At 46.9% G+C, this 26,018-nt stretch overlaps 1 protein-coding gene across 1 annotated transcript in view; it reads left to right on the top strand.

The window, feature by feature from the left end:
* Positions 1–3,599: 3,599 nt before the first annotated feature.
* Positions 3,600–26,018, top strand: part of Bace2 (beta-secretase 2) — an 87,522-nt gene continuing 65,103 nt past the window's right edge. Inside the window, exon 1 of the mRNA XM_057765959.1 lies at positions 3,600–3,989. Within this exon, the coding sequence (XP_057621942.1) occupies positions 3,690–3,989 (300 nt within the window). The 5' untranslated portion in view covers positions 3,600–3,689. The remainder of the gene's footprint in view (positions 3,990–26,018) is intronic.

Below are 26,018 nucleotides of genomic sequence, written 5' to 3'. Positions count from 1 at the left end.
AAGTCTATGAAGCTGTGATTCATTGCCTGTCAAAAACCCCCGATGGTCTACTGAAGCACTGAATGGCCAAGAGCGAGATGGGAGAAAGGATTGGCGAGGGTGGGGGTAGAGAGAATAAATAGAAGAAGTCTGAGGACGAGGAAAAGAAGGAGCAAGAGAGAGCAAGGAGCGGGGCACAACCACCCAGCTACACAACCAGCAATGGAGGAAGAGGCAAAGTAAGATTTACAGAGGAAAAGGAAAAAGGCCAGAGGCAAAAGGTAGATGGGATAATTTTAAAAAGGCTGGCAAATACTGATGAATATCTTGCATATCACCATAGAACCTTCATCTAGCGATGGATGGAAATAAAGTCAGAGACCCACACTGGAGCACCAGACTGAGCTCCCAAGGTCCTAATGAGGAGCAGAAGGAGGGAGAACATGAGCAAGGAAGTCAGGACCACGAGGGGTGCACCCACCCACTGAGACAGTGGGGCCGATCTATTGGGAGCTCACCAAGGCCAGCTGGACTGTGACTGAAAAAGCATGGGATAAAACCAGACTCTCTGAACATGGCGGACAATGAAAGCTGACGAGAGGCCAAGGACAATGGCACGGGGTTTTGATCCTACTTCATGTTCTGGCTTTGTGGGAGCCTAGACAGTTTGGATGTTCACCTTCCTAGACCTGGATGGAGGGGGGAGGACCTTGGACTTTCCACAGGGCAGGGAACCCTGACTGCTCTTGGGACTGGAGAGGGAGGAGAAGAGGAGTGGGGGGAGGGGGAGAGGGGCGGGAGGAGGGGGAGGGAAATGGGAGGCGGGGAGGAGGAGGAAATTTTTTTTTCAATAAAAAAAAAATAAATAAAAATCAGAAAAAAAAAAAAAAAGAAAGGCTGGCAAGAAACAAGCAAAGCTAAGTCCGGACATTTAAAAGTAATAATACTACATGTGTGATTTATTTGGGAGCTGCATGGCGGCACCCCAAAAGACAAAAGAATAATAAGAGTAAAAAACAAACAACTACGCACCCCCAGTGACACAGTCTCATCCAACAAGACCACACCTAATCCTTACCAAACATCTTCCACAGCTTGGAACCAAGCATTCAAACACAGGAGCCCACGGGGCCATTCCTATTCAAACCAACAGGCACTGTCCACTTTTCTTATTATTTGAGACAGGGCTCTCACTGGAACCTGGAGCTTGCCAATTAGACTAGACTGGCTGTCCAGTGAGCCCTAAGGATTTGCCTATCTCTGCCTCCCCGGTGCCAGGATTACAGGGAAGTGCCACCATGTCCCACTTTTTAAGTGGATGCTTGGGATTAAATTCAAGCATTTTACCAATTTGGAGCAGGTGGGTTGTTACTTTAATTGCTAATGTGCTTATTTTGAATTTGCAGTTTGGTAAATAAAGATCAACCTATTGAGACCCCCAATCATTTGTAGCAGGGTCACTGGATCCTTAGACCAGATACTGGAGAACTTCTGACATGTAGGATCTCAGAATGGGCAGAGCCAGCCATCTCCAAGAGGTGTCAGTGAGACAGCCCCTCCCAAGGGATGCTATGCATTTAGGGCTCACCCCTTCCTGCCTGGCATTGCTCCTGAGCCCCCTGGGAAGAAGGCTTTTACCTGGAAGTGCTTCAAGGTTGAAAAGTTAATGGGAAGGAAAACAAAGAGCACCTCATGAGGGGACAGCAAATCCACTTTCCAGACAACAGTTGGAGGTAAAGCTATCATCTCTCTAATCCAGTGGGCATCTCAATGAGGCTGGAGGACTCTGAGAGCTCTCAGAATAAAGACAAGGTGTCCAGAGTTGCCACTTCAGTGCCTGGTAAGATGGCCCTACCATTCATTAAAACTGCGTGTGCTCCTGGTCCTGTGTCTTTGTGCGGTTTCTATGTCTCCCTTTAACCGAGAAAAGCTTGGGATATTCTTGGTACATGGAATAGTTTCAAATGCAAACTTTAATTAAACTTGAGTTTTACAGATTTCCCTTGTGTGTTTATTAACTCTTGAGCAAATATCTATATTATTGACCTTATAACTTATAGATCACATAACACATCTGTGTACTCCCACAAGGCTGCTATCCTTCTGAGAGCTCTCTGGGTGGATTTCTGTTGTTGTTGCTTGTGTTTTAACCCTTCAACACTGGACATCAGCGAGCACAATAATCATCTCTTTAAAATTGCCCTTCCCTTACAATCTTGGATTTGAGATGTGAATATATGAATGTAAGAACTCTCAATAACTACGCAGATTTATGGGGAATAACAATTTAGGTCCTATCTTGGGATTCAATCAGGCCTTCTTTCACGGAAATTCCTTGGAGCTCAGATGCAATTCAGGGGAAACACAGCTTATAACCAAAGTCATTTAGAAAGCAGTGTAGCTGAAGGCCTTAGACAGGAAGGTCCCTGGTACAGCAAAATGGGATTCTGACTGGAAAGGCGAGAATAAACACAGACACTAGAATCGAAGTATCTGGAAGTTCCAGTCAGGAAATAGGGAAGCTTGATTTCTATTCCTCACTGTTTGAAGATGTTTTAACAAAAATAAATAAATAAATATAAACACAGCCAGCATAATTCGGCTATAAGAGACACAAATATTTCTTCTATTCCTTGTTTCAGCAGAAATCGATGAGTTTAGCTGGTGTAATTGTCCCCCTGTGTTCAGTACCTGAAATAAAATAGCTCTCTGAACACAGCTCTGTGGTTTCTGTTTCTGTGACTAAACAGGTATGTATTAGATAATTCACGGAGAGCTGGCGGGTGAACGAGAGAAGGGGAGGGCTGGATGGCAGCTGACACCGCGGCCTTCATTTGGGACCCTGGTAGTAAGCAATTTACTAACTAGGTGGACTGACTGGATTCTTATCAGACTGAGTTCACCTCCTAGCAAGATGGAATCTGTATTAAGGACTAGAGGAGGGCGGGGAACATCAGCTGCTTGTGGCCTTGAGTTCAGGGGAGGTCAAGCAAGCTGGAGCAGCAGCAGCAACCAAGACCCTTTCTCAGAAATCCAAAGACCCCCCCCCCCAACCTGCCTCGCCTAACCCCAGTGTTCCCAGCCTCTATTCAAACTTCATCCTTTCTCAGAGAATCCCCTAACTCCCGAGGAGTTGGAAGGGAAGATCCTAAAGGGGAAAAGCCCTGAGAGGCTGACAGTACCCCCCTACCACCATCACCACGACACGCGCTCAGCACGCAGAGAGGCGAGGCCTTTCTCAATAACCTGCTCCGCGCTCTGACCCGTGTCTCATCTGGGCATTTCAATTTCTGTAGGGCCAGGGGACCCCCGCGGACCCCTCGAACGCGTGGCCAGGAAGCCAGTTAGCGCCTTGGCTGCGCCTTTAAGGGTTCCCGAAACTTTCCCGCAGCTTTCGGCTGAGCCTCGTCACATCCGTTAGCCGTGCACTCCCGGGCACGTTCCGAGGAAATTCTGCGCTCCAGTTTCTCCGGGAAGAGGCGCGGCCCGAGTCTCGTGCGCCCCGCGCCCATCCCTGACCTTGGCCATGGGGGGGGGGGGGGCGGGGGGAAATGGGCATGCGGGGCGGCGGCCGCCAGAGGGGGCAGCGGCTGAGAACTTGCTTAACTCGGCACCGCCCTCTCCTGCCTCCTCCCCCGTCCGCCCCGCCCCGTCCCGCCCGGCCCCGCAGCCCCGCGTGTTCGCTGACTCGCCGAGCCCCCGCTGCGGGGATGGGCGCGCTGCTCCGAGCGCTCCTGCTCCCGCTGTTGGCGCAGTGGCTCTTGCGCGCAGCCCCCGCGCTGGCCCCGGCTCCCTTCACGCTACCCCTCCAGGTGGCCGCAGCCACGAGCCACGGAGCCTCGGCTATTCCTGGGCTCGGGACTCCTGAGATACCCCGTGCAGATGGCCTGGCGCTAGCTCTGGAGCCAGCCGGGGCTGCCGCCAACTTCTTGGCTATGGTGGACAACCTGCAGGGGGACTCCGGCCGCGGCTACTACCTGGAGATGCTGATCGGGACCCCGCCGCAGAAGGTAGGACTTGGGGTCAGGGTCTTTTGAGAACTGTTTCCGCACGGTTTAGTGTTGCCCCTAAAGTAGCAGCTTTCTCCCGAAAAAGGAAAGGGCTATGGGGAGCATGGCTTGGATAGGAAGCAGAGTCGCGCGCTAGGGACGCGCCTGTGAGCGCAGCCTCTGCCCTAGCACAGCTCAGGGGTGTGAGCGAATGTTTCAGAACTTGGTGGCCCTCCCCCACCCCGTGGGCCTGGCAGCTGAAGAGACCTGTAACGTGCTTCCTCTCCAGAAGCGACACCTCCTTCCAGCAGGAGCGGTACCTCCTAGGTGGGTGGATGGAGGGGAGGGAGTCTTGGAAGAAGGTGCTGTTAGGTGGAGGGAAATCTCTGGAGTTGATAGCCTCCCTCCATGCTGTCTCATTGCTAAAGAGACTCTTGGCCGGCATCCAAGGCGCAGTACCCTTTAAAAGAGATTTCTCCATGAGCTCAGCTAAAAGATACCCGGTTCCGAACTGTTTCTTTGCCCCACTGAGCCGCCTGCCTTCCTCGGAGTTGGTTTGCTGGCTTCCTCTTAGTTGTCCGGTTGCCCAGCCTCTAGGCGCCAAACACCCGCCAAGACGAGCACCCAGCGGGGTTGAGGAGTGTGAATGCCATTAGCTACGGGGGAACCATACCAGGCGCGTAGCAAGGCGAAGACAAAACAAAACACAGTCCAAACAGCTTTCTTCTCCCGCTTGTTCCGACGATGTTCATTTAACACTTCGTGTGTGGAGGAACACAGGCTCCGAAGCACCGAATCTGGCTGGGAAAAGAAAAAGCCTCCCAGAAGTGATCCGACCTTCTCTGATCTACCCAGTCTAGTTCGAGTTCTCTCATGAGTTGAATGCACCGTATGAGGATACTTTATTTTTATTTTTAACATTGTCGTTGGGGTTTTTCATGCTGATGTGATTGCCCCAAAATAGAACATGCTCATGACTTTTGTATAATTCTAATTAAATTATTCAAGACTTTAAGAAGACACACTCCATGCTAATTTGTTTGGTTAAAAAAGAAAAACTTAAGAGTGCATTATTCTGCTCAAAATTTTGGCTGTGGTTGCTGTGCAGGATCCTTGTGTGTCCAGCCCAGGAGTGGCTGCAGGGCAGACTGAGGTGGCCCCTGTGTCAGCTGAGGAAGCTTAGGGGCCCCTGAACAGTCGGACTAGCACGTGAGCATCCTGTGAACTGCCTTTAACAGGATAGCACAGTACCCGGGTGGGAGTGGGCCTCTTCTAAGCGATACAAAAATCTTCCATACCTGTTTCCCCATTTGTTTCTGCCTTGAAAGATGGAAATTCTTGTTGGTTTTAGGGCAGAAAGGAACGCTCTCTCTTGAACTGAAGCAGGCTCTGGCAGTTCCAGGGCTGAGGAAAGGAGACGCAGAAAAGGCTTTGAGGAAGAGAAGACACCTCACACAAAGCTCTCCTCAGCCATTGCTTGCCTTTGTTGGTAATTCAGTGACCTTTACTTTAAACTTTAAAGTTAGCTGGGACGTAACAAGCCCCCAGGTTTGTATCAGCACTGCCAAGGAAGTAGTTCCTCCAAGGTTGTTTATCAGTTAGACTATAGCAAGCTTTTATTTTATTTATTTTTTTATTTTTTTTTTGGTTTTTTCGAGACAGGGTTTCTCTGTGGTTTTGGAGCCTGTCCTGGAACTAGCTCTTGTAGACCAGGCTGGTCTTGAACTCACAGAGATCCGCCTGCCTCTGCCTCCCGAGTGCTGGGATTAAAGGCGTGCGCCACCACCGCCCGGCCTATAGCAAGCTTTTAAAGAAGGCTGTTTTGTGACAAACACAGTATCATTTAATTGTTCTGTATCATGGCACAATGGAGGGAAGTGCTACTTCAGGGCAGAATCTGCATCTGATAATCCCACTGTAAATGCTAGGTGTTGGTGATCTGCTTTGCAATCTGACCTGTACTGTCTCTGGCACCAGCGGGGGGTTTGTAGCTGGTTAGGGAAGGCAGTAGGGAGGTGACCCCAGAACACCATAGACAGACCCTACTCTAGTAGTGGGCACAGGGTCATGCCTGCCTTTTCTTTGTTCTCTAACATTTCAGATAAAATTTCGTAGAGAAGCAGTAAATTACCAAAAGTTCTTCAGGTGTTAATAGCTGTAGATAGCTTCAGCCTCCAAGCATGGTGACCATCTTGACAGAAGTGGTCTTTCTCATACCCATTCCTTATATCCTAATAGTCTTGTGGGAGGGTGCATATCAATGTGTGTGTGCGCGTGCGTGCGTGCGTGCGTGCGTGTGTGTGTGTGTGTGTGTGTGTGTGTGTGTGGCCTGGGAAAGCCATGAGCTTGGGTGTTATTCCTTAGGGGGCTGTTCACCTTGATTTTTGAGATAGAGGCTCTCTTGGTGGAATTAAGCTGGGCTCCTATCTCTGATCCCTGTGTGGGTTTTGTAAATATTCACCTCAAGCCCCAGCTTTTGTGCTAGCATTATTGTATGCCTTGAGGGTGCCAGAGGTGAGGCTCGGAATAGTCAAAAGTCAAATGACTTTAGGGCAATGAGGGAAGATAGAGGGAGGGTGGGGATGGAGCCCAAGTCCTTAGACTGAAAAACCTAAGATTTGAGCTGCAGGCAGATTGTATTCACTCCTGCCTGTTTTCTGCCTGCTTTTCCTTAATTTGTGGTACAAAGTGTCCTTCCTAGGCCATACACACTCCTTTAATCAGAGGCACCGTGATCTCTCTGAGTTCAAGGCCAACCTGGTCTACAAGAGCCAGTTCCAGGACAGACTCAAAAGCTACACAGAAATCCTGTCTTGAGGCCGGGCGGTGGTGGCGCACGCCTTTAATCCCAGCACTTGGGAGGCAGAGGTAGGCGGATCTCTGTGAGTTCGAGACCAGCCTGGTCTACAAGAGCTAGTTCCAGGACAGGCTCCAAAGCCACAGAGAAACCCTATCTCGAAAAACCAAAAAAAAAAAAAAAAAGAAAGAAAAAAAAGAAATCCTGTCTTGAAAAAAAACAAAACAAAACAAACAAACAAAACCAAAGTGCCCTTCCTAGGCAGTAGTCCCTGCCCCTGGGGTATTAGGTACTGCACCTGTGACTGTACTCAGAGACTTTCCCACATGCTGGTCACCCATTCTCCCTCTTAAGACCATGCTTAAGGACTGTCTTACAGAATGAGCTGTGAGAGAATGTTGGACAAGAGGCTCATAGGACCACGATATGAACCAAAGACCAGCCACTGGGAGTGTGCTTACCCCTGCCCTGCATGCTCTCATACAAGAGCTGGGATCCATTGCCCTGGCCACCAACTGCGTGGAGTCACAGGCCCAATAGCCTGGGAGAACCTCAGAGCCCTGTACTGGCAGGCAGGCCCACGTTGGCATGGAGATGACAGTCAGGGTTGCACACTGATACCATTGTGTGACTCCTGTCTAACAGGAGAACCAGCATCCCCTGGATCCATGCAATTTGGTCTTACTACTAATAATAAGGATGTTCAAAAGCAATTATAGTTATAACAATCTCCATTATTAAAATATACTTTCATGCTAACACAATCTAACTGAAGATCGCAAAGGTCTGCAACTATGTGCTTTATTATGACTTGAAAAGGGCTTCGGGGGCTTTCTGTTGGAAGGTTTTTCTGTCATGGGCATTGATATGAACGAAACAGCTAGCAAACTGCTTTCACATTTATGCTTTCAAATGTAAACATTTAACAAAGTACACATGTGCTGGGTGCTGGGTTGATCAAGTACAGAATGAGCTTCTCTGTATCATTTAAGAGTTTTCATTTTCCTTTCCTTTTTCTTTTTGAGTAAGTCACCTGGGGTGTCCCAGTCACATTAAGCTCACAGTAAGTGAGGCTGGAAAAAGGAAGGCAGCCAGATGAGAGGAATGCAAGTAGGAGACACTAAGACTCTAACTGTTAATGATGAAGAAAGAGAAGACCAGAACTCAGCTAGTTGCCCCTCAGATCTTCAGGTTAGATGTGGAGTCCCTGGGCATTGGGAAGCGATTTACATCAGAGGATGTAAAAGGCAGACAGAGCTCAAGGAGACACAGCAGCAGCACCTGATTTTATTTCTTGCGTATCCAGTGCAGGGTGTCATGTTAAACATTTGTTTTGTGGGGTTGTGGGATCAAACCCAAACTAGAAAAGTATCTCACCATCGAGTGCTGTCCCCTGCACCCACCCCCAATCCTCGGGCTCAACAGTTTGCTCAATTCACCTCATTGGATTTTCACGCCTTCTCATGGACACTGTACAATCGTTTGACTTAATTTTAAGGTTACTGGGACTTGGGTTGAGTCAGTCATGTCTCCACAGCCACTCTGTGAAGGGGCGGGTCCGTTCATCTATCAGGCACTGTCCTGTAAGTCCCCTGACTCAGTTGTAGTGACTTTAGAAAAGAGTCATTTCCACTTTCTGAGTGGTTTGGTGAGGAGGACACTGAGGTGCTTTTGTGTCATAGATGACCAGGGTCAGGTGGTTCCCCTCTCTGAGCCCTCCACCCCCCATAGTTGATGTTGTTACCTCTGCATTAGTTCCTTCACTTCTCTAATATCCATGACCCAGAAACTTTTAACAGTTGAAATCTATTCCTTCATGGTTCTAGAGGCTTGAAGCCCAAAACTAGGATGTCAGTGCCAGGAACATCCGACCTCTGGAGGCTCCAGGGAGGATGCTTCTTACGTCCTTTATTGTAGCTGTTTTAGTCCCGCCTCTGCCTCCATCTTTGCTGACTTTCTTCCTTCTGTGTGTCTGCACAGAGTACAGTTGTTATAAAGACACCAGTCATTGGAATGCCTTACCTGAACTGTATATCTGCAAAGACTCACTTGACTTCCAAGGTTCTGGGCTTAGGTTTCCAACTCATACAGTCATGTTCACAGACAGTGGTGGCCCTATAAAACTGCATGGTCTTTGATACTATTAGCCATCTATCTTGGTCACTTTTCCTGTTGCTGTGACATAAAAACCGATTAAAAGCAAACTGAAGAAGAAAGGGTTGATTCTGTCTCAGGGCTCAAGGGCAGTCCATCATGGCAGGAAAGCCAAGGTAGTGAGCGCTCGAAGCAGCCGATCGTGTTGCTTCCACAACCAGAATGCAGCAAACAAGGAATGCATGCTGCTGCTTAACTCTCCCTCTCCATTTTATATAGTCCAGTACCCCATCCAGGGAATGGTGCCAGTCGCAGTGGGCAGGTCTTTCCACCTCAGTTGGTACAATCAAGGCAATCCTCCATAGGTTTGCTCAGAGGCCTGTCTCCCAGGTGATTCTAGACTGTCAAGTTGACAGTTAACACTAACAATCACACCATCTACGTGTGTCTCATACTCTGTGATCTCTACACAATGACAAAATTATCTAATGTCATGTCTCAGAACACACCCCCTTCCACAAATAGTGCCTGTGTCTACTTGGGGGCATGCAATATTCTTTACAAATCCTTTTTACACTTACAATTTCATAGATCCCTCTTGTTAGTGTCAGCAATTCCAAGTTGAAGTTCTTAAATTCCTTAAATTTGATGAGCAGATGGTGGTTTGGGTTCTATTAGTTAGAGGCCTGTGGTTTGACAGTGAGCTGGAGAGGGTGAAGTGGGAGGGGGTTTCTGATGCTCCTGTGCCTTCTTGTGTTGTTCTCCTTAGAGAATGGTCATGTGAGTGTTTAGCATGTCTCTGGTCATCTGCCTAATTCTAGAATGGCTGACATTTGTGTATTTTGGTTGAAGCCACCCAGCTTCAGCAAGGTCAGATCAGCAGTATTTAAACACTCTTCTTGAAGTTTGCATTCTAAAGCCTTTATCACGCACCAGCCACCCCTCAAGAATCAGGATGTGTTTAGCAAGGAGTCTGTCCAAGGACTTTCCTGACACACCCTGAGTATTTGCTTTGAGTCAGAGGTGGGTCAGCCTAACCTGTTGTTTGAGGTTAGCTGCCCAGTCTTCCTGTTTCCTTCAGGATGCTTGGAGTCCTCACTAACTAAACACCAGACAAGAGTAAGATTAGCCGTTGCTATCTATGTTTGCTTTCTGATGCTAATAACAAAATACCACAGATTGGGTAAGTTATGGAGTTTAATTTGGCTTGTATTTCTGGTCTAAAGTTGAAGACCTGTGTCTGGGACTGTCTTCTTGCTGGCAGAGTCTCAGGGAGATAAATGGCGAGGGCTAACCAAACTGGCTTTTGGAGCTGCCTACTCTCAAGGTACTTTTTCCCCAGCCATTCTCTTGTCACCTGAATGAATTCTTACACTCACAACAACAGAGCCTAGATCAGCTCCTAAATGGTGTATCTCTTCTATATCATAATAGAGAATACACGTGAACATGGAGGTTGGAGGTGACCCACTGTGTTAAACCATCATCGTTATTTTACGTACTGGCTTAGCCCTGGGTGCTCTGATCTGATGGATTTCTCCATCTCTGTAGGGTCTGGTCACCTTCTGTGGGACTTATTTTCTTTAGCTTTTGGTTCCCGAGGCCAAGCCTTTGGCTTTAGGTGCAGGGTCCACCCAGGCTTGGAACTGCTAATGCCTGCCTCCTCATCACACAGAGTCCAGCAGAATCAGGGAGCTCCTATATGTGCAAGATGTTATTATAGGAGAGGCATGCATGTGCCACAGGGCATTTGTGGAGGTCAGGACCACCTGTCAGAGTTACTTGTTTTCTTCTATAGTGTGGGTCCCAGGGATCAAACTCAAGTCACCAGACTTGAGGACAAACACTGTTAGCCCCTGTTGAGCCATGTTCCCAACCCAATCTTTTTGACCCACGCTGGGATTTCTGCCCCTTTGGAGGTCTTGCTTTCTGCATGGCTTCCTTCTAGTCTGCCTGTTCTGCTATCCAGTCCTCGCTAGCCAGTGGTTAAGTTGTGGATATCGGCAGAAAGCTTCTTTGAGGGGGAAAAGGCCTCTCTGGGCTTTTCTGACTTCTGGTTGTGGGTGGAGTGTGGGGAAGGGTGAGTGTTGCGTATTCTGTGTCACTTCCCTGACCCTGTGAATCTACATATATGAGACACAGGTGAACTGAACATCACTCAGCTCCTCTTAATTCATGCTTGTCACTATTGCTGCCCAACACAGTCATGTTTTAGAATTCCCTGAAGAAGAAAAAATGCCTGGTAATGCTGACATGCCAGGCTGGGAATAAAAGCAGTGCTTTTGAGTTAATGACTGGCCATCCAATGCAGGACTCTGGGTGGATGTTGGGATTTTATTACCTGGTGCATTGTATACATGCACTGGGAAACACACAATATCAGTTCTGCTGTGTTAGGAGGATGGAGAGGACTGTCTGGGGTGGGAAATCAGGTGATGCCCCTGCATCAGCTCCATCATTCCAGGGAGCCATGACTGCAGTGGGGAAAATCACCTCTTTCCATCCCACACTAGCTTGAGAATGTCGAGGAGCTAAGCATAGTCTCCTGGTCCCACTGCAAATCACCCCTGGTTCCACTTTAGACATGGCTTTGGCAATGGGAAGGAGACAGGTTCTGTGTGTCAGCCATGCACACCCCTACCAGAATCCAAAGCCACAAGACAGAAAGTTCTGTATGTGGATGTGTTGGGACAGTCTGTGCCAACCCTGAAGCCAAGTTGGACCCTGTTGACAGAGACTTGTAGCTAGATATAAAGCCACACCTTGCGAAAGGTGGGCATAGCTTCTAGAAGTTTCTGAGGAATATTAGAACCTTTCCACCCTATTTGGTGCCAGAGTTTTTCCCATTGGAAGTTCCTCTGGGCAGAAAGTGTGTCTCTGTGGTATGGTATGCCTAACACTTTGAGTGCTGAGCCCAGATCTCTTGTTTTCTGGATAGTGGGTGATGGGAGGAAGTTAATTAACTTGGCTGAGCCTCAGTTTCCCAACTTATAAATTGGAGAATTTTACCCAGTGATCTGAGGTTTCATGGAAGTTTGGACCCTCTGCAGTTGGCAAGAACCTTTGATGAATAATTTGGGGAGCTGCAGAAAGGCAGAATCTAGTGTCCCAATCAGCAGGGGCGAGAGTTGCTGCTTGCTCACAGGCTACATCAGGAATCACTGCTGACAGGCTCACTAGAGCTGGCTACAGTGCAGAGTCCTGGGTCCACACTTTCTAAGTGAAATGCCGTACCAATCCCGAGATTCTGCCACACTAGATTCAGTCCTTAGACTCCATCTGAAGGTCACTGCAGAGGCTAGCACCTCTGCTATCCTATGCCCTATGCGGAGTGGAGTGACTGTTTCTCATTTTCCTAGACATGGCCTTGGGCGTTTCTCCCCCCCTTTTTTTTTTTTTGTTCACTTTAGGAATCCCTCTGCCTTAGGCAGATTGTGTTCCAGAAGCTTCCTTGTGTTGGACAATTGGGAAGCCTGAATGCAAGCCTGAATGTAAGTCCTTTCAATGTGCTGCTCAGAGCTGTGCTGAAGGCAGCCTTTTGAAATGTCCAGTCTGCACAGAGCCTTTGCAGATGTCCTGTGCCTCCATGATGTCCATGTCGACTTAAAGGAGCTCTGTCACCTGTGGTCACTTTGCTGCCCCCCACATGATTGTGACCCACTCTCGTACGTACTCAGGGAGCTGCACAGAGGCCGTGTAGATGGCAGAAAACTAGCCAGCCTAGACTCTTTTTTATTTTTTTATTTTTTTTATTTTTTGAGACAGGGTTTCTCCGTAGCTTTTGGTCCTGTCCTGGAACTAGCTCTTGTAGACCAGGCTGGCCTTGAATTCACAGAGATCCGCCTGTCTCTGCCTCCCGAGTGCTGGGATTAAAGGCGTGCGCCACCACCGCCCAGCCTAGACTCTTATCGACATACAACTTACCAGTAGACTGGGCTGGCCCATCAGTGAGCCCTAGTTATCTGGTCTGTCTCTACCTCTCCAACTCTGGATTTGTAATCATGTCCCACCACGCCTGACCTTTTCACGTGGGCTCTGGAGAGTGAACTCTGGTCCATATGCTGCCTATGGTGGATTAACGGTCTGAGCTCCCCATTCTCTCAGTGCTAAAGCAGAAAGGGCGCAAGCTAAGTGTTGGGCTTTGTTGTACTCTCCAGAGCTATCCTCTGGGGAAGTTAAGCCCCCCTCCCAGTTTTCTCACATATTCAGAGTCCTTTATTTTTATTTTCCTTAAGATTCACTTTTAATTTTTCATATGTATATGTGTGTATCTACATGCATGTATGATCGTGTGAGTCCTGGTAGAGTCCAGAAAAGGGCATCAGGTCGCTTGGTCTCCTGATGTGAGTTCTGTTCACAGAACTCCATGTCTTGACCACTGAGCCATCTCCCCAGCCTCGCAGCTTCCTTTATTTTATTACTTACTGGGTTTTTTTTTTTTTTTTTTTTTTTGACAGGGTTTCTCTGTGTAGCCCTGGCTATCCTGGCACTCTCTGTTGACCAGGCTGCCCAAGAACTCACAGAGATCCACCTGCCTCTGCTGTCCAGCTCACAGTTTCCTCTAAATGAGCTGTTCTGGGCTGGAGCATACCTAGATGGATCACTGACACCCGGTCACTCCTGGCCTTAGTGCCCACCTGTTTTACACCACAGAAAAGGATAGGGAATCTAGCCTGACAAAGCAGCTGTCCCAAACATCTGTGTTCTAAACTATGGCCATCCTCACTGATGGGCCAGCCCAGTCTACCAATAAACTTCAGGTCAATGAGAGTCCATGCTTGTTAGTTTTCGTCCAGTTGACACAAGCTACCGTCATTTGGAAAGAGAGAACCTTAACTGAGAAAATGGCTCCAAAAGATTGACCTGTGGACCAAGTTTGTGTGGAATTTTCTCGATTAATGGTTGATGTGAGAAGTGCCATCCCTAGGCGGGTGGTCCTCGGTTCTGTGAGAAAGCAGGCTGAGCAAGCCATAAGGAACAAACCAGTAAGTAGTGTTCCTCTGTGGTCTCTGCTTCAGCTCTTGCCTCCTGGTTCCTGCCGAACTCTTCTCAATGATTGTTGTGATGGGGTGTTGTAAGTCAAACCTTTTCCTCCACAAGTTTGCCTCTGATCAATTAATTATTTATCACAGTATTAGAAAACTAATACAGAGATCGTCTCAAAAAAAAGTGACAACACCTGAGGAATAACACCCAGGGTTTTGTTCTGGCCTCTTAGCGTATAATGCACACACACACTTATTCATCTGACATGTGGTGACATGAGCCATGGGCGGACATGAGAGATGTCCCCTCAGCCCATCAGTGCCTCAGACAGGTGGAAGAGCTGTCCCTGCCCCTCACCAAATGCAGCACTCGGGAGAGTGGTCCCTATATGTTGCCTAGGCAATATAATAGTGCTGGTCCTGTTGTAGTTGTGGGGGAGCCAACCCTGAGGGCTTGAATGCAGAACTGGTCCCACCTCTCGCTCATTGCTGCAGGAGGTGAATTAGTGGAGGCAATGCTGGAGAGAGCTCACCCTGGTGGTGAGGACAGGGGAGAAGTAGTGAACAAACCAACCCTGCCAGCTGCCCAGGCCCAGACCCAGGGTTATGACTTGGCCTGCCTGCCCCAGCATCCACCCCATCTGTGATCTGCTGGAGCACATGAAGTGACCTGACCTGCTGGCCCAAAGCTGCAGGATCTCCACAACACAGGGCAGCAGCAGGATATCCGGGAGTCCTCGTGAGGACCCAGCATCAGTAGTGTAGCAGAAACCAGAGGCCTCAAACCAGACCAATGACTCTTTGCAGTGACCACTTGCAAGTAAAGATACATGAACAAAGGGATTTACTGCGTGACTCATTGCGTCACACTGCAGCTTCCATGATGAGATTTTTTTTAGCCCTCCCCCCTTTTTCCATTTTCCTCTTAAATTTTGTTTTATTGGGGGGGGGTGCAGGGGCAGAGGACAGAGGTGAAGGGATAGGGAAATGAATGGGATCAAGATACATGATATAAAAGACACATAGAATAACTAAAACAAAAGTTAAAAAAAGGCACACATGCACACACACACGCACACACATACATGATATAAAAGACACATAGAATAACTAAAACAAAAGTTAAAAAAAACACGCACACACACACACACACACACACACACTCTTAGGGGAGCTAATCCACTATTAATACATGTCCGGGAAGACAGGGACATGCAGATAAAGCACATTGTTTCCTGTTCATTGGGAAAAGCAGCTGTGGCCAGATGTTCTGGGATCTGAGTGCAGCGTCAGCCGTGGGAGTAAGAGTTCCAGAAATCTGAGTTCTAGTAAGCACAAAACAAAGATAGCTAGAAGCCTGACAGTGTGGATCTGCATCCCAAAGGAACCTGAACCCTTTCTCCCATCCGAAACCAGGGCTTCTGTCACCAGGGCAACACTTTCCTCTCTGACTCTGTAGGAAATAGGAAGAGTTCCTACCTTAGAGAGTGAGGTAGGTCCATTCAGGAGATTTTTGTTTTTTAGGGGGTGAAAACTGAAAGATCAGAGAAGCCAGCCACTAGTTCTTTTTTGTTTGTTTGTTTGTTTTTGTTTTTCAAAACAGGGTTTTCCCATGAAGCTTTGGAGCCTATCCTAGAACTCACTCTGTAGACCAGGCTGGCCTTGAACTCACAGAGGTCTGCCTGCCTCTGCCTACCAAGTACTGGAATTAAAGGCATTCTTACCTCTATGATATCCTTAGAACCAATTATCTTGGTTGATTGTCTTCTACTCAGGGAGTGTTGAGGATGTTGGAGATAAGCTAGTGCCACTACCGTCTACGAGGCGAGGTCAGATGTTCATCCTACAGTACACAGGATGGCCCCCTCATACCGAAGAATCTCGTCCGAGAGCAAGGCACGCTGGTTATGGTGTGGCTCAAGGGCTATCTGGAGCAGCTGCCCAGAGCAGTCAAGAGACATGTGTAGACTCAGGGGGACATGGTAGAAAGACTCCATGCCCGTCCTGTGACCACCATTGTTGCTGTCTTTAGTGTTCCTGGAATTGGGCTTATCACAGATGCAGGAAATTGCTAGGAAGGTTAAAAGTCATTTCTACCCAAACTCATAGGGGTCAAAGAGGGAAAGGGATATTGGGCTAGACTCAAGATGAGTGCTCTTCTTCTTCTACTATATTAAGCCCCTCCCGTGCACTAAGCCTATTCTAAGCCCTGGGATTGACAGTTAACTACACAGAGAAGGCCCTTGTTTTTACACACGCAGCGTTTGCCTTAGGAAGACAGATTGTAAAGAAAGCAAACAGTGTTTTTGAGAATGCTGTGCCCAAGGTGCAGCCGGGGAGCCCATGTGGGGGAAAGGAGACTGCCAGCAAAGGCTCTGGGGAAGACACTGCTGAGCAGGTGCAGATGGAGCTGAACTGGTGGTGCTGAGAGGGACATTCTGGAGAAGATGGGCTAAGTGTCCCAGGGTGAGCCAGCAGGTACCAGTGGCCTCTTCATGCTGTGTGTGTGGGGGAGAAGGGATTGCAAGTGTGTGTGTATACATATGTGTGTGAATGCCCACGTGTACTCATGCCTGAGTGTGTGTGTGTACATATGTGTGTGCATGCCACGTGTACTCATATGCCTGAGTGTGTGTGTGTGTACATATGTGTGTGCATGCCCATGTGTACTCATATGCCTGAGTGTGTGCCTTTGTGTATGTGCATATATGTACATGTGTGTGTGCATGCCCACATGTTCATGTGTGTGAGTGTGTATGTATGTATGTGTGTGCTTGCATGTGTTCCCCGGCCCTGCTTCAGGAGGAGATCCTCGTACATCTCCTTTATAAACATGCTTTGGGGTTTGGTTTATAAAAAGAAAAAAAATGCCTTATATTATATGGTATAATGCATGCATTATCCTGTACCACTTATGGCCATTGTGCATATGTGGGGACTAAGCTGTGGAGGGTAGAGTTAAATATGGATGGCCTGCGTAGTTTCTGATTTACAAAGGAAAGTTAAACTCTGGGTACCAGGGAGGCAGTATGGTAGAGACCATTTATCCCATTATGTGTGTTATTTGGCAATCTCTTCATTGGGGGCCCTCAGGACAGGCTTGGAATGAGGGAATGAGTGTGCCTGGTTTACTTAGGACATGATCTCGGGAGATCCTGGGAAAGCTGTGTGTGCAGGAGACAGTACCAAGAGCGGATAGCTAGAACCTATTCCCTGATGGGAGATATATTAGTTATTTCTGTTGCTGTGATGGAACACCATGACCAAGGCAGCTTATAGAAGGAAGGGTTTATTTGGGTTCACGGTTCATGAAATTATGAGTCTTTCACCATCAATGTAGGGGAGGCATGGCCGCAGGCAGGCGTGTTGGCTGGAGCAGCAAATGGAGAGAGCAGAAAGAGCAAACCGAGTGCTGAAATCTTTAAACTCTCAAAGCCCACCTTGGTTGACAAATCTCCTCTAAAAAGTCTCTACCTCCTAAACCTCCCCAACCGGTCCACCAACTGGGGTTGGAGAGTTCAGATCCCTGAACTAATGTGATGGAGGAAGGTCATTGGATAATAAAGAAACTGCCTTGGCCCATTTGATAGGCCAGCCTTTAGGTGGGTGGAGTAAACAGGACAGAATGCTGGGAGAAAGAAGCCAAGTCAGGCAGTCGCCATGATTCTCCCACCCGACACAGACGCAGGATAAGATCTTTCTTGGTAAGCCAGCTCGTGGTGTTACACAGAATATTAGAAATGGGTTAGATCAATATGTAAGAGCTAGCCAATAAGAGGCTGGAACTAATGGGCCAGGCAGTGTTTAAAAGAATACAGTTTCCGTGTGTTGTTATTTTGGATAAAGCTAGCCGTGTGAGAGCTGGGCGGGAAGCGGCCCGCCGTTCCACACAACACTAATGGGTGACTTTCTCACTCAGACTACCATGGGGAGTCTCAGACATGGTGTCAAGTGAGCACATCAGGCTGGGCTGAGGACAAGGGCGCCAATGGTGTCATTACCCACTCTTGTCACTCATATGCTGGGACTTATTTTGCCTACCACTAAATGCACAGAGTATAAATCAGCCCACGGTTCTACATCACCTGGAACCCATTTCCGAATGCCTCTGTGAGTCAGACTGGAGTGGGCTCAAGGTCAGGCTTCGCTTTGAACTTTTTTCTGGAAGATGACAGTATCATGTGTAAGGTGCTGGGGCTGAAGGGAGATTATGTTTGAGATTAAAGACAACGACAAGCCCACCTTTGAAAGAAGAGCATTCTGCAAGTAAAGACATTCAGAGGCTTTGGAATAGTGGGTGCCTCACACTGCAGAATAGTAGCCCAGGAAAAGCTCGGGATACCAAAGGTGTCTCATCCACTGACTTCCTATGACCCATAACCATATTTAGCAAAAGACATTTCTAGCAGCTTTTGCACAATTGTACTCTTATCAGCATAAATTCTTAAGTATAGCCATGCCATATAGGACATTTTGCTCAACAGACAGACATGTGCACACAGGGGTGATTGCTTAGACCATGATGGGACTGAGCAGCTCTGTTTGCCTTGACGCTGCAGGCATTTTGAGATCCCAGCACAAGGCATTGCTCTCATATTGAAGGTACAGCTGAAACAGTGTACCCCCATCATAAAGGTGTAGCAGTGTAGTGAGGACAAGTACATCATACTGGAGAAGTGCCTTGGGAAACACTAATACTGGTTTATCTGTGTACTGTGTTCTTACTGTTCTGTGGAGGTTGCCAATAATAGAAATATAATAGAAAGATAATAATATACAGCCCCAGGCTGGCTCTTCAGCTGGGATTCCAGAAGAAGGCCTACCATCCTGATGTGGTAACCCTCAGGGTCTTCTAGAGGAACCAGTTTGTAGGAGCAAGGTTGTGATATGAATGAACTTGGCCCTATAGAAGTCTAGCGTAGTCTATTTATGTCTTAGTTTTTAACAGAAAGGTTTACAAGGGTTTTATATTTTAGTCTAAAAACAGGATGGGAGACTGCTCAGTGGTTAAAGTGCTTGATATGCAAAATTCACATAAATTCTAGGTGGCCAATTCTGATATAATTCCTTCCTTGAAAGGAGAGGCAGAGGATACTCAGAACATACTGGCTAGGAAGACTAGATGTATTGATTAGCTCTGGGTTTGATTGAGAGACCCTGCCTCAGTAAATACAGTGGAAGAGCAATTAAGAGATGGTTTCCTACACCAACCTTGGGCCTCCATATTGCATATGCACACCAAACAAACACCATACACATGTACTCATACGCATACAAACATGCATGCTATATACACATACACAAAAAAAATCTCATCCACACACACTTTGGTTCTCCAAACTCGATTCATAGAAAGTACCCTTGTTTATCCACTATGCTGTGTTTTTACACTGCCATTTCTTGGTACAGTGCTCAAAATAGTGATAGGGTCTGATAGATCTGTACCCAGAACCAATGACTACACCAAGGAGCCCAGGTGTGTAGTATGTTGCGTTCTGTGGGTTTGTGTAGATACATGCTGTGTGATGTTTCCACAACACACAACCACCGAACGCATTCTTAATGTTAGGTTGCATGATGATATGCAAATATCAAGGTATGTACTATTTAAATCACTTTTGATTAGTAAATATATCCACATTTTGGCTTAATTATACTACTTCTACAGAGGTAATTCCTGTTGTCCCTCTTTCTGGTTTCTCTCCACCCCACTGGTAGTCAGACTGCAGGCAATGTATTGGACTGTATTTATAGAAAGCAGCTTCACCTTGCACCCAAGAATGGCCTTCGTCTTTCTCTCCATGTATGAGCTGATGCATCACCGGGGGCCTTCTTGTGTCTGTACAGACATGTTTTTCATAGTCCTGAGCTTCTGACTCAGGAAGCTGGCTGCCTGGACTGAAGATCCAATCTTTGCATCAGATGTAGTGAGTCAGGCCTGCCAACCTATGACTGTAAGCCTACTTGCTCTCCAGCCCAGCATTCCCAGGACTTGGAGTGGGGGGTTGATCTGCTGAGCCTCCGCACACCCAGGGATACAAGGGTTAGCCCTTTCCCATTTCTCCTCATCTGTAAGTACCTCAGGTCTCTGCTCTGTAGGAGAGTGGATGGATTGTAGGGGCCCAGAGCAACTACTCTGGCCAAATGACATTTGGATTCGAAACTCAAATGGTCCAGACTGATGCTGTGGACAAGTATGATGCATTCATGATTGCTGGGTCTTTGTACATGAACTGCCTCCTCACCTTCTGGAAACTTCTGAGACAATCTTAGACCTAGTATTTATGATGGTATGAGTGATGGTTAATATTGCTAAACTGAAAGGATCTTGAATCATCTAGGAAGAAGCCCCTACGTGTGCCTGTGAGGGAATCTGTAGGTTCGCTTAACTGAGGTGGGAAAACTCAGCTTAAGTGTGAGCACCTCAATTCCATGGGCTAGAGAACACGAATAAAAAGGAGAAAGTGAACTGAGCATCACTTCCTGTCCCCCTGATTCCTAACTATTGTTCCTGATTATTGATGCAGTGTGACCAGATCCTCTGTCTCCTCAACTTCCCTACAATGCTTTCTTCTTTAAGTTGCTTTTGTCAAACACTTGATCCCAGAAATAAGAAAAGTAACTAATATAGCATGATCTAGGTCAGGTCTTCTTTTTTTTTCTTAAATTCTAGACTTAGTGTGATGTTCAGTATTGATTGTCAGCGTGACAGGGTCTAGACTCACCGAGGAAACACACCACTGGGCATGTTTCCAGGGAGTGGCTAGATTTGGCTAGTTGAGGTGGGAAGCCAGCCTTAGCTATAGGTGGTGTCATTTCGTGGGCTGAGGTCAGAGACTAAATAAATGAGAGAACAAGCTGGGCACAGGCATTCATCTCTCTGCTTCCTGACTAGATACAGTTTGATCAAACATGGCTTCCCCACCACCATGGACTGTGCCCCCCTTAAACTGTGAGCCCAAACCAGTCCTCCTCCCTTAAGTTGCTTCTTGTCGGGTTTTGTCACAGCAGTAAGAAAAGCTGCTGAATGTCTTCAGTCTTGGAACTCTCCAGAGATGATGTTCTCTGTGCCTCTTGACCCTTCTGTGGTCTAGATGTTGAGCCATCTAGTCTGGTGGCCCTGACTCCCTAACTCTGTCTGTTGTGTCCCCCTCTGCCCCTCTGCTTTTACTTGACATCATGATTTTAACTTCCAGTTGCATGTTCTGTTTCCCCGAATGCTTTCTGTGGGATCTTATTTGTGTTCCAGCTGCAGTTTTCTTTTTCTCTCAGGGGAAATTAATAATGATTTTGTTTGACATGTTCTTCCTGCCTTTTGTTTCTCCTCTGAGAGCCTTTTCTCAGTCGAGGGACTCTTAATGTATTCCCACCATTGCCTTTCCGTTCCCATTTGAAGGAGAAAGCAGGAGGGGGCTTCTTGGGAGCTCAGCAATGCTCATGTAGGGTCTAGAACACATTTCCATCTTTGACACACGTGCGTAATGTTAGACATATGCAGTGACAGAGACTCTGATATAACCATGTGCATTATTAAGAGACTGAATCAAATCCCTTCCCATCTCATCTTCAGACCCCATCCATCCTACCTTCCTTTGTGATGCAGGCCAGAGCTTCCATGAAGGACTTAGGGAAATGAAAGTCTGTTTTCTTAGTAAAGATATGGGTGTGGCCCTTTATATCATTTTTAATTCTTTTATACTTCTAATTTATTGTGTGTGGTGTGTCCCATAGTCAGCAAGTGAGTGGAGGGCTGAGCTTTCAGAAGTCAGTTCTTTTCTTCTACCATGTGATTGAATGTAGATCTTCAGACTTGGTGGCCAGTGCCTTTTCCTGCTGAGGGGTCTCACATCTCAGCCCTTCTGCCTTTAATAAAGTACAAGACCTTCATCAGAGACAGTCAAGGTTCAACCTATAGACAGAGGCCAGGAAACACCAGGAATTTTGAGGTGGACACATCTCTGAGATAGTGATCCAATTCCAACTGTCGCGGGAATCTTTTCCACTTGAAGAAAAATTAATCCCCACTTGCTCAGATCACTACAAATCTAGTTTTATGTTTACTTTCAACCAAAAATATTCCAAATGGTTCATCTTCATCACTTTTTTGAAAAGCAGGAAAATCCCCATTCTTTTCCACTTCCTCTAAATAGGCAAACTTTGATTCGATGTGTGTGTGTGTGCGCGCGCGCGTGTGTGTGTGTGTGTGTGTGTGTGTGTAGTCTCACTCTGTAGCTCAGGCTATGACAGAACCTACTATGTAGCTATGGTTGGCCTCCAGCTCATGGTGATCCCCCTGCATCAGCCTCCTGAATGCTGATATTATAGTCTAAATATGACTCCCAAAGCCATTTCAGTACTGTTGTGGTGATGCTAATAGCAAGATACTTCTTTCTAACAGAGATGTTGTGGGCCCTGTTGAGAATCTAGACTGTGGACACCATGAGAAGATTGCCCAGACTTTCAAATGATGTGCAAAATAGTATCTGTAGACAAGAATTTTATAAATAAGGTTTTTTGGAACACAGGCATTTTTGTTTGTTTGGCTTACACATTGCCTGAGGCTGCAGGTAGTTCATGAGCTTTAACTGAATTTTATGGGCTGGGTAATTTGTGGAGGATAGAGTTTGATGTAGCTCCTGGTTCTGGAGTCTGAGAACTCCAAGGTCCACGTGCTGGCATCTCTCAAAGACCTCACTCTCTGGTGTGACATGGCAGAGGAGGTCACATGTAAATACAGGGCAGGTATGCCAGCCAAAATCTCTGCTTATCATAAAGTCTCACTGAGGCCTGATAACCTCATTTTATTCTAATTGCTTCCCAACTCCAAACACCAGTCACACATAAACATATAAGTTTGAGATCATGTTTCTAACATCTGAATTTCCAGGACCACAACCAACCCCAGAGGGTCGCAGAGTGGAGAGGTTGAAGCAGGTGTCTTATTACCAAGCCTGAAATATTCTTGATTTGGAATGGTGCAGGAAGCATTTGCAGACTCTAGATTAAACCGATAGTTGCTGGTGACCAAAGGAGGGAGTAGTAAGGAGATACCTGGCCATGAAGGCTTTGTCTCCAAAAGGAAGCCTCAGATGGGAGGCAGCCAGCAGCGAGTGTTGGGGAGAAAAACTGTAGCTCTGAAGAAGCCAGAGTGCCCCGCAGAGGAAGGAAGCCACACCCAAGACACAGGATACAGCCCTTGCAAGTCACATAAAGGCTGCCCTCACCCTGTACCTCCATTCTCCCTGTTTCAGGGCTGGAGATACCAGGGCGGAGTCCTAAGCAAAGAGGTGAAGTTGTTAAGGAAACCCGAGCTAACTGTACCACCTCCAGCTAAAGGTGCAGTGTAAATCAGGTCCTTTTTATGAGGAGCCTGTCACTCTCTGGATGTGACTTACCCCCGAAGAGCATATGGTGGAAGCTGGTTCCCAGTGTCTTCAAAGATGAATTCTATCAGACTATGATTGAATTGGTACTGGCCTTATGGAGAGACTGATGCTGGTCCCACTAAGTGAGTTGTGTTTCCCAGAAATGGATTTAATTCCTGGGAAGGTCCTTAGAAAAGAGCATCCCCATGGAGGAAGAGAAAGGTGGCTACACAGCTGGTTCCTCTTCCACCATGTTATCAAGAAGTCAGGTGTTGCCATCGTTTGTTAGGGATTTCCAGCCTCCAGAACCATGACCATAACGAACCTCTTTTCTTTCCACATTATTCAGCCTCAGGGGTTCTGTTATAGGAACACAGAATGGGCAAGGCCACAGCAAGCAAAAGCTTTGGCAGTTGACAGGACTGTACCTGTAATGCCTAAACTTAGTATATTTCTACAAAGCTAAGGAGGGGAGTATAAGCCCTGTAGAAGATTTTGTAGCACGTGTTTGAAGACAGATGCATGGTAAAAGAAACTTCTGTTGCAATGTCCCATCATGCAAACTCCATGGAAAGTAACTTGGAAGTGTCTACAAAACTTGCATATGCATTTATCTTCGAATAGATCCTCAGACATCTATTTCTGGCACTTTTATGCAAAGGTTATGCCAGGGGAAAACACGAAAAGCAATTCACAAGGCCCCTGTGTAGTACCAGTGGCAATGACAAGTGATAAGAAAGAGTCTCGCATCCCTCATGAGGGGACCCGTTAGCAATCTGCATTACTAATACACCAGAACCCCACAGTATTGGGCAAGAATGTATGTGAGTGCCGAGAAGAAAAGCCAGAAGAGCATCCTGCTGCTCCTCCGAGAGCAGCATCTAGCACGTATAGGAGCCTTGTTCAAAAACTCACTCAGGATAAAAGTCTCCAAAACTGGAATGGACACGGTCCAAGGAGCCTGTGCTGACCCCTTGAGGGACAGGAATTAAATTAGAGAAGGCTTGCCTTGGCTTTTGCATAGGAGAATGAGGAATGGTCGTTGCTGAGTTTGTGATAAACTTAAATGGGGTCACCTGCCAGCTGTGCAGGTCACTGGTGTCTGTGGCCCACCAAGTCCCACAGCTCATTGCTGGCCACAGTGAGCAGTCCTCCTTGTATAGCTGACCTGTTGTTTTGTGCTTTTAAAAAAAGATCTCTGGAGAAAGGAGTTCTGTGTTTTCCCTCCCAAAAAGTCAGGATTGTGGATTTGCTGCCTGCTCTTTTCAAAACAATGCTGTTTTATTTAGAAGATGCTAGGAGGACTTATAAACACAATTAAGTCAGGTTCCTATAAGCTGGTATTTTAACACACCGAGAAACTGCTTTTCTAAGAATCTCATGCTGTGGGCAGTCTTGAGCCATTATCTGTGTTTCCATTATTACAAAATGATGTCATTTTACTACATATCAAAACCCTTCACCTGGAAACAGAATTTTCTACATACATAAAAACTCCCAATGATTTTGGTTGTTTAAAAAAAAAGAAAAGAAACCAAACTAGAAAGTCAGCGAGATAGTTTAGTGGGCAAGGGCTCTTGATTGATGTCAAGCCTGACGACCTGAGTTTGATCACTGGGACCCACAAGGTAGAAAGAGAAACCAGTTCCTGCAAATTGCTCTCTGACCTCCACACATGCATGTGGCACACAAACATACACTCATTGAGTAAACGTAATAAAACAATTAAATACTAGAAAAAACATTACCTTCTGCTGTGTGTGCCTCATGATGGATTGACCTTGCTGAGTGACAACTTCCTAGTCAGCATTTCCACTGTACATGTAAGGAAATGGAGGCACCAACTAGATGCCTTGCTGAGGTATGGACTCATGATGTAGTGACGAGAGTTTAAAACACATTAGCTAGTCCCAGAGTGTGTGCTCTGGACCAGTGTGCTGTCACACGTTTGGTGAATTTCACACCTGGGCCAGCATAAGTCAGATGAAGACATACGTGAGTCACAGGTGTACACACAGAGGAGATGAATATGCAAAATTGTTTTCACTAAGGTACATTTCCAAAGTGTCTCACCTGTGAAGGTTCTGGCGGCCTCATCTGCTTACAGAGAAAATGCCTGGTGCCTACTGCAGCTATTGTGTCTTGGTTCCAGTCACGGGGCTAAGCGGTCGTGGATACTCAATAAATAATTATTCATGAGCCCTTTGACAGATGAGGTCCTCAGGCATGGCCCTTGGAGGATACACCTGTTTCTTTTTGAGTGACTTTCTCTACCAGTCAGTCCCAGAGCAAACCAAGCCATCTTTGAAAGCCTTTCCTCTGTAGAAATAATGGCTTCTAACAGTGATCCCATGTGCAGCATCAAAGCAATGTATTTTGCCCTATTAGATCAGACCAATCAAGCATCCTTGACTTTGAACAGTGCCCACTGCCTCAGGAAGTCTCTAGAAAGGACTGCAAGTAGAGTTCAGGTCTCCACATCACACCTGGCTTGAAGCATCTTATTTTGATATCTGGATGGAAATGTCACCCTCATTGGCCTCCACCTGTGGCTGTCCAAGGAGAAAGGAATCTCTTGAGACAGTTTCCTTCCCATCTGGACAGAGGAAGCTACATTCTAAGAACTTCCCCTAAGCCCCAGAGGAACAGCTAGGGTACCCCCTTCCTTTATGGCCTCTGATTGGGCTCAGCAGTGTGAGAGAGAAGCTTGTGTGTAGTAGATTCTAATTGCCTTCTTTCCTGGCTTCGTAACATGCAGTTAATTTCATGAGGATAGGTTTACTCCACCCTCCGTCTCTGAACTCTCTCC

The sequence above is a fragment of the Chionomys nivalis genome, chromosome 3 (genome assembly GCF_950005125.1).
Source record: "Chionomys nivalis chromosome 3, mChiNiv1.1, whole genome shotgun sequence".
NCBI lineage: Eukaryota > Metazoa > Chordata > Mammalia > Rodentia > Cricetidae > Chionomys > Chionomys nivalis.
Note: the sequence above shows the minus strand (reverse complement) of the source record. Positions and strands in the feature narration are given on the sequence as shown.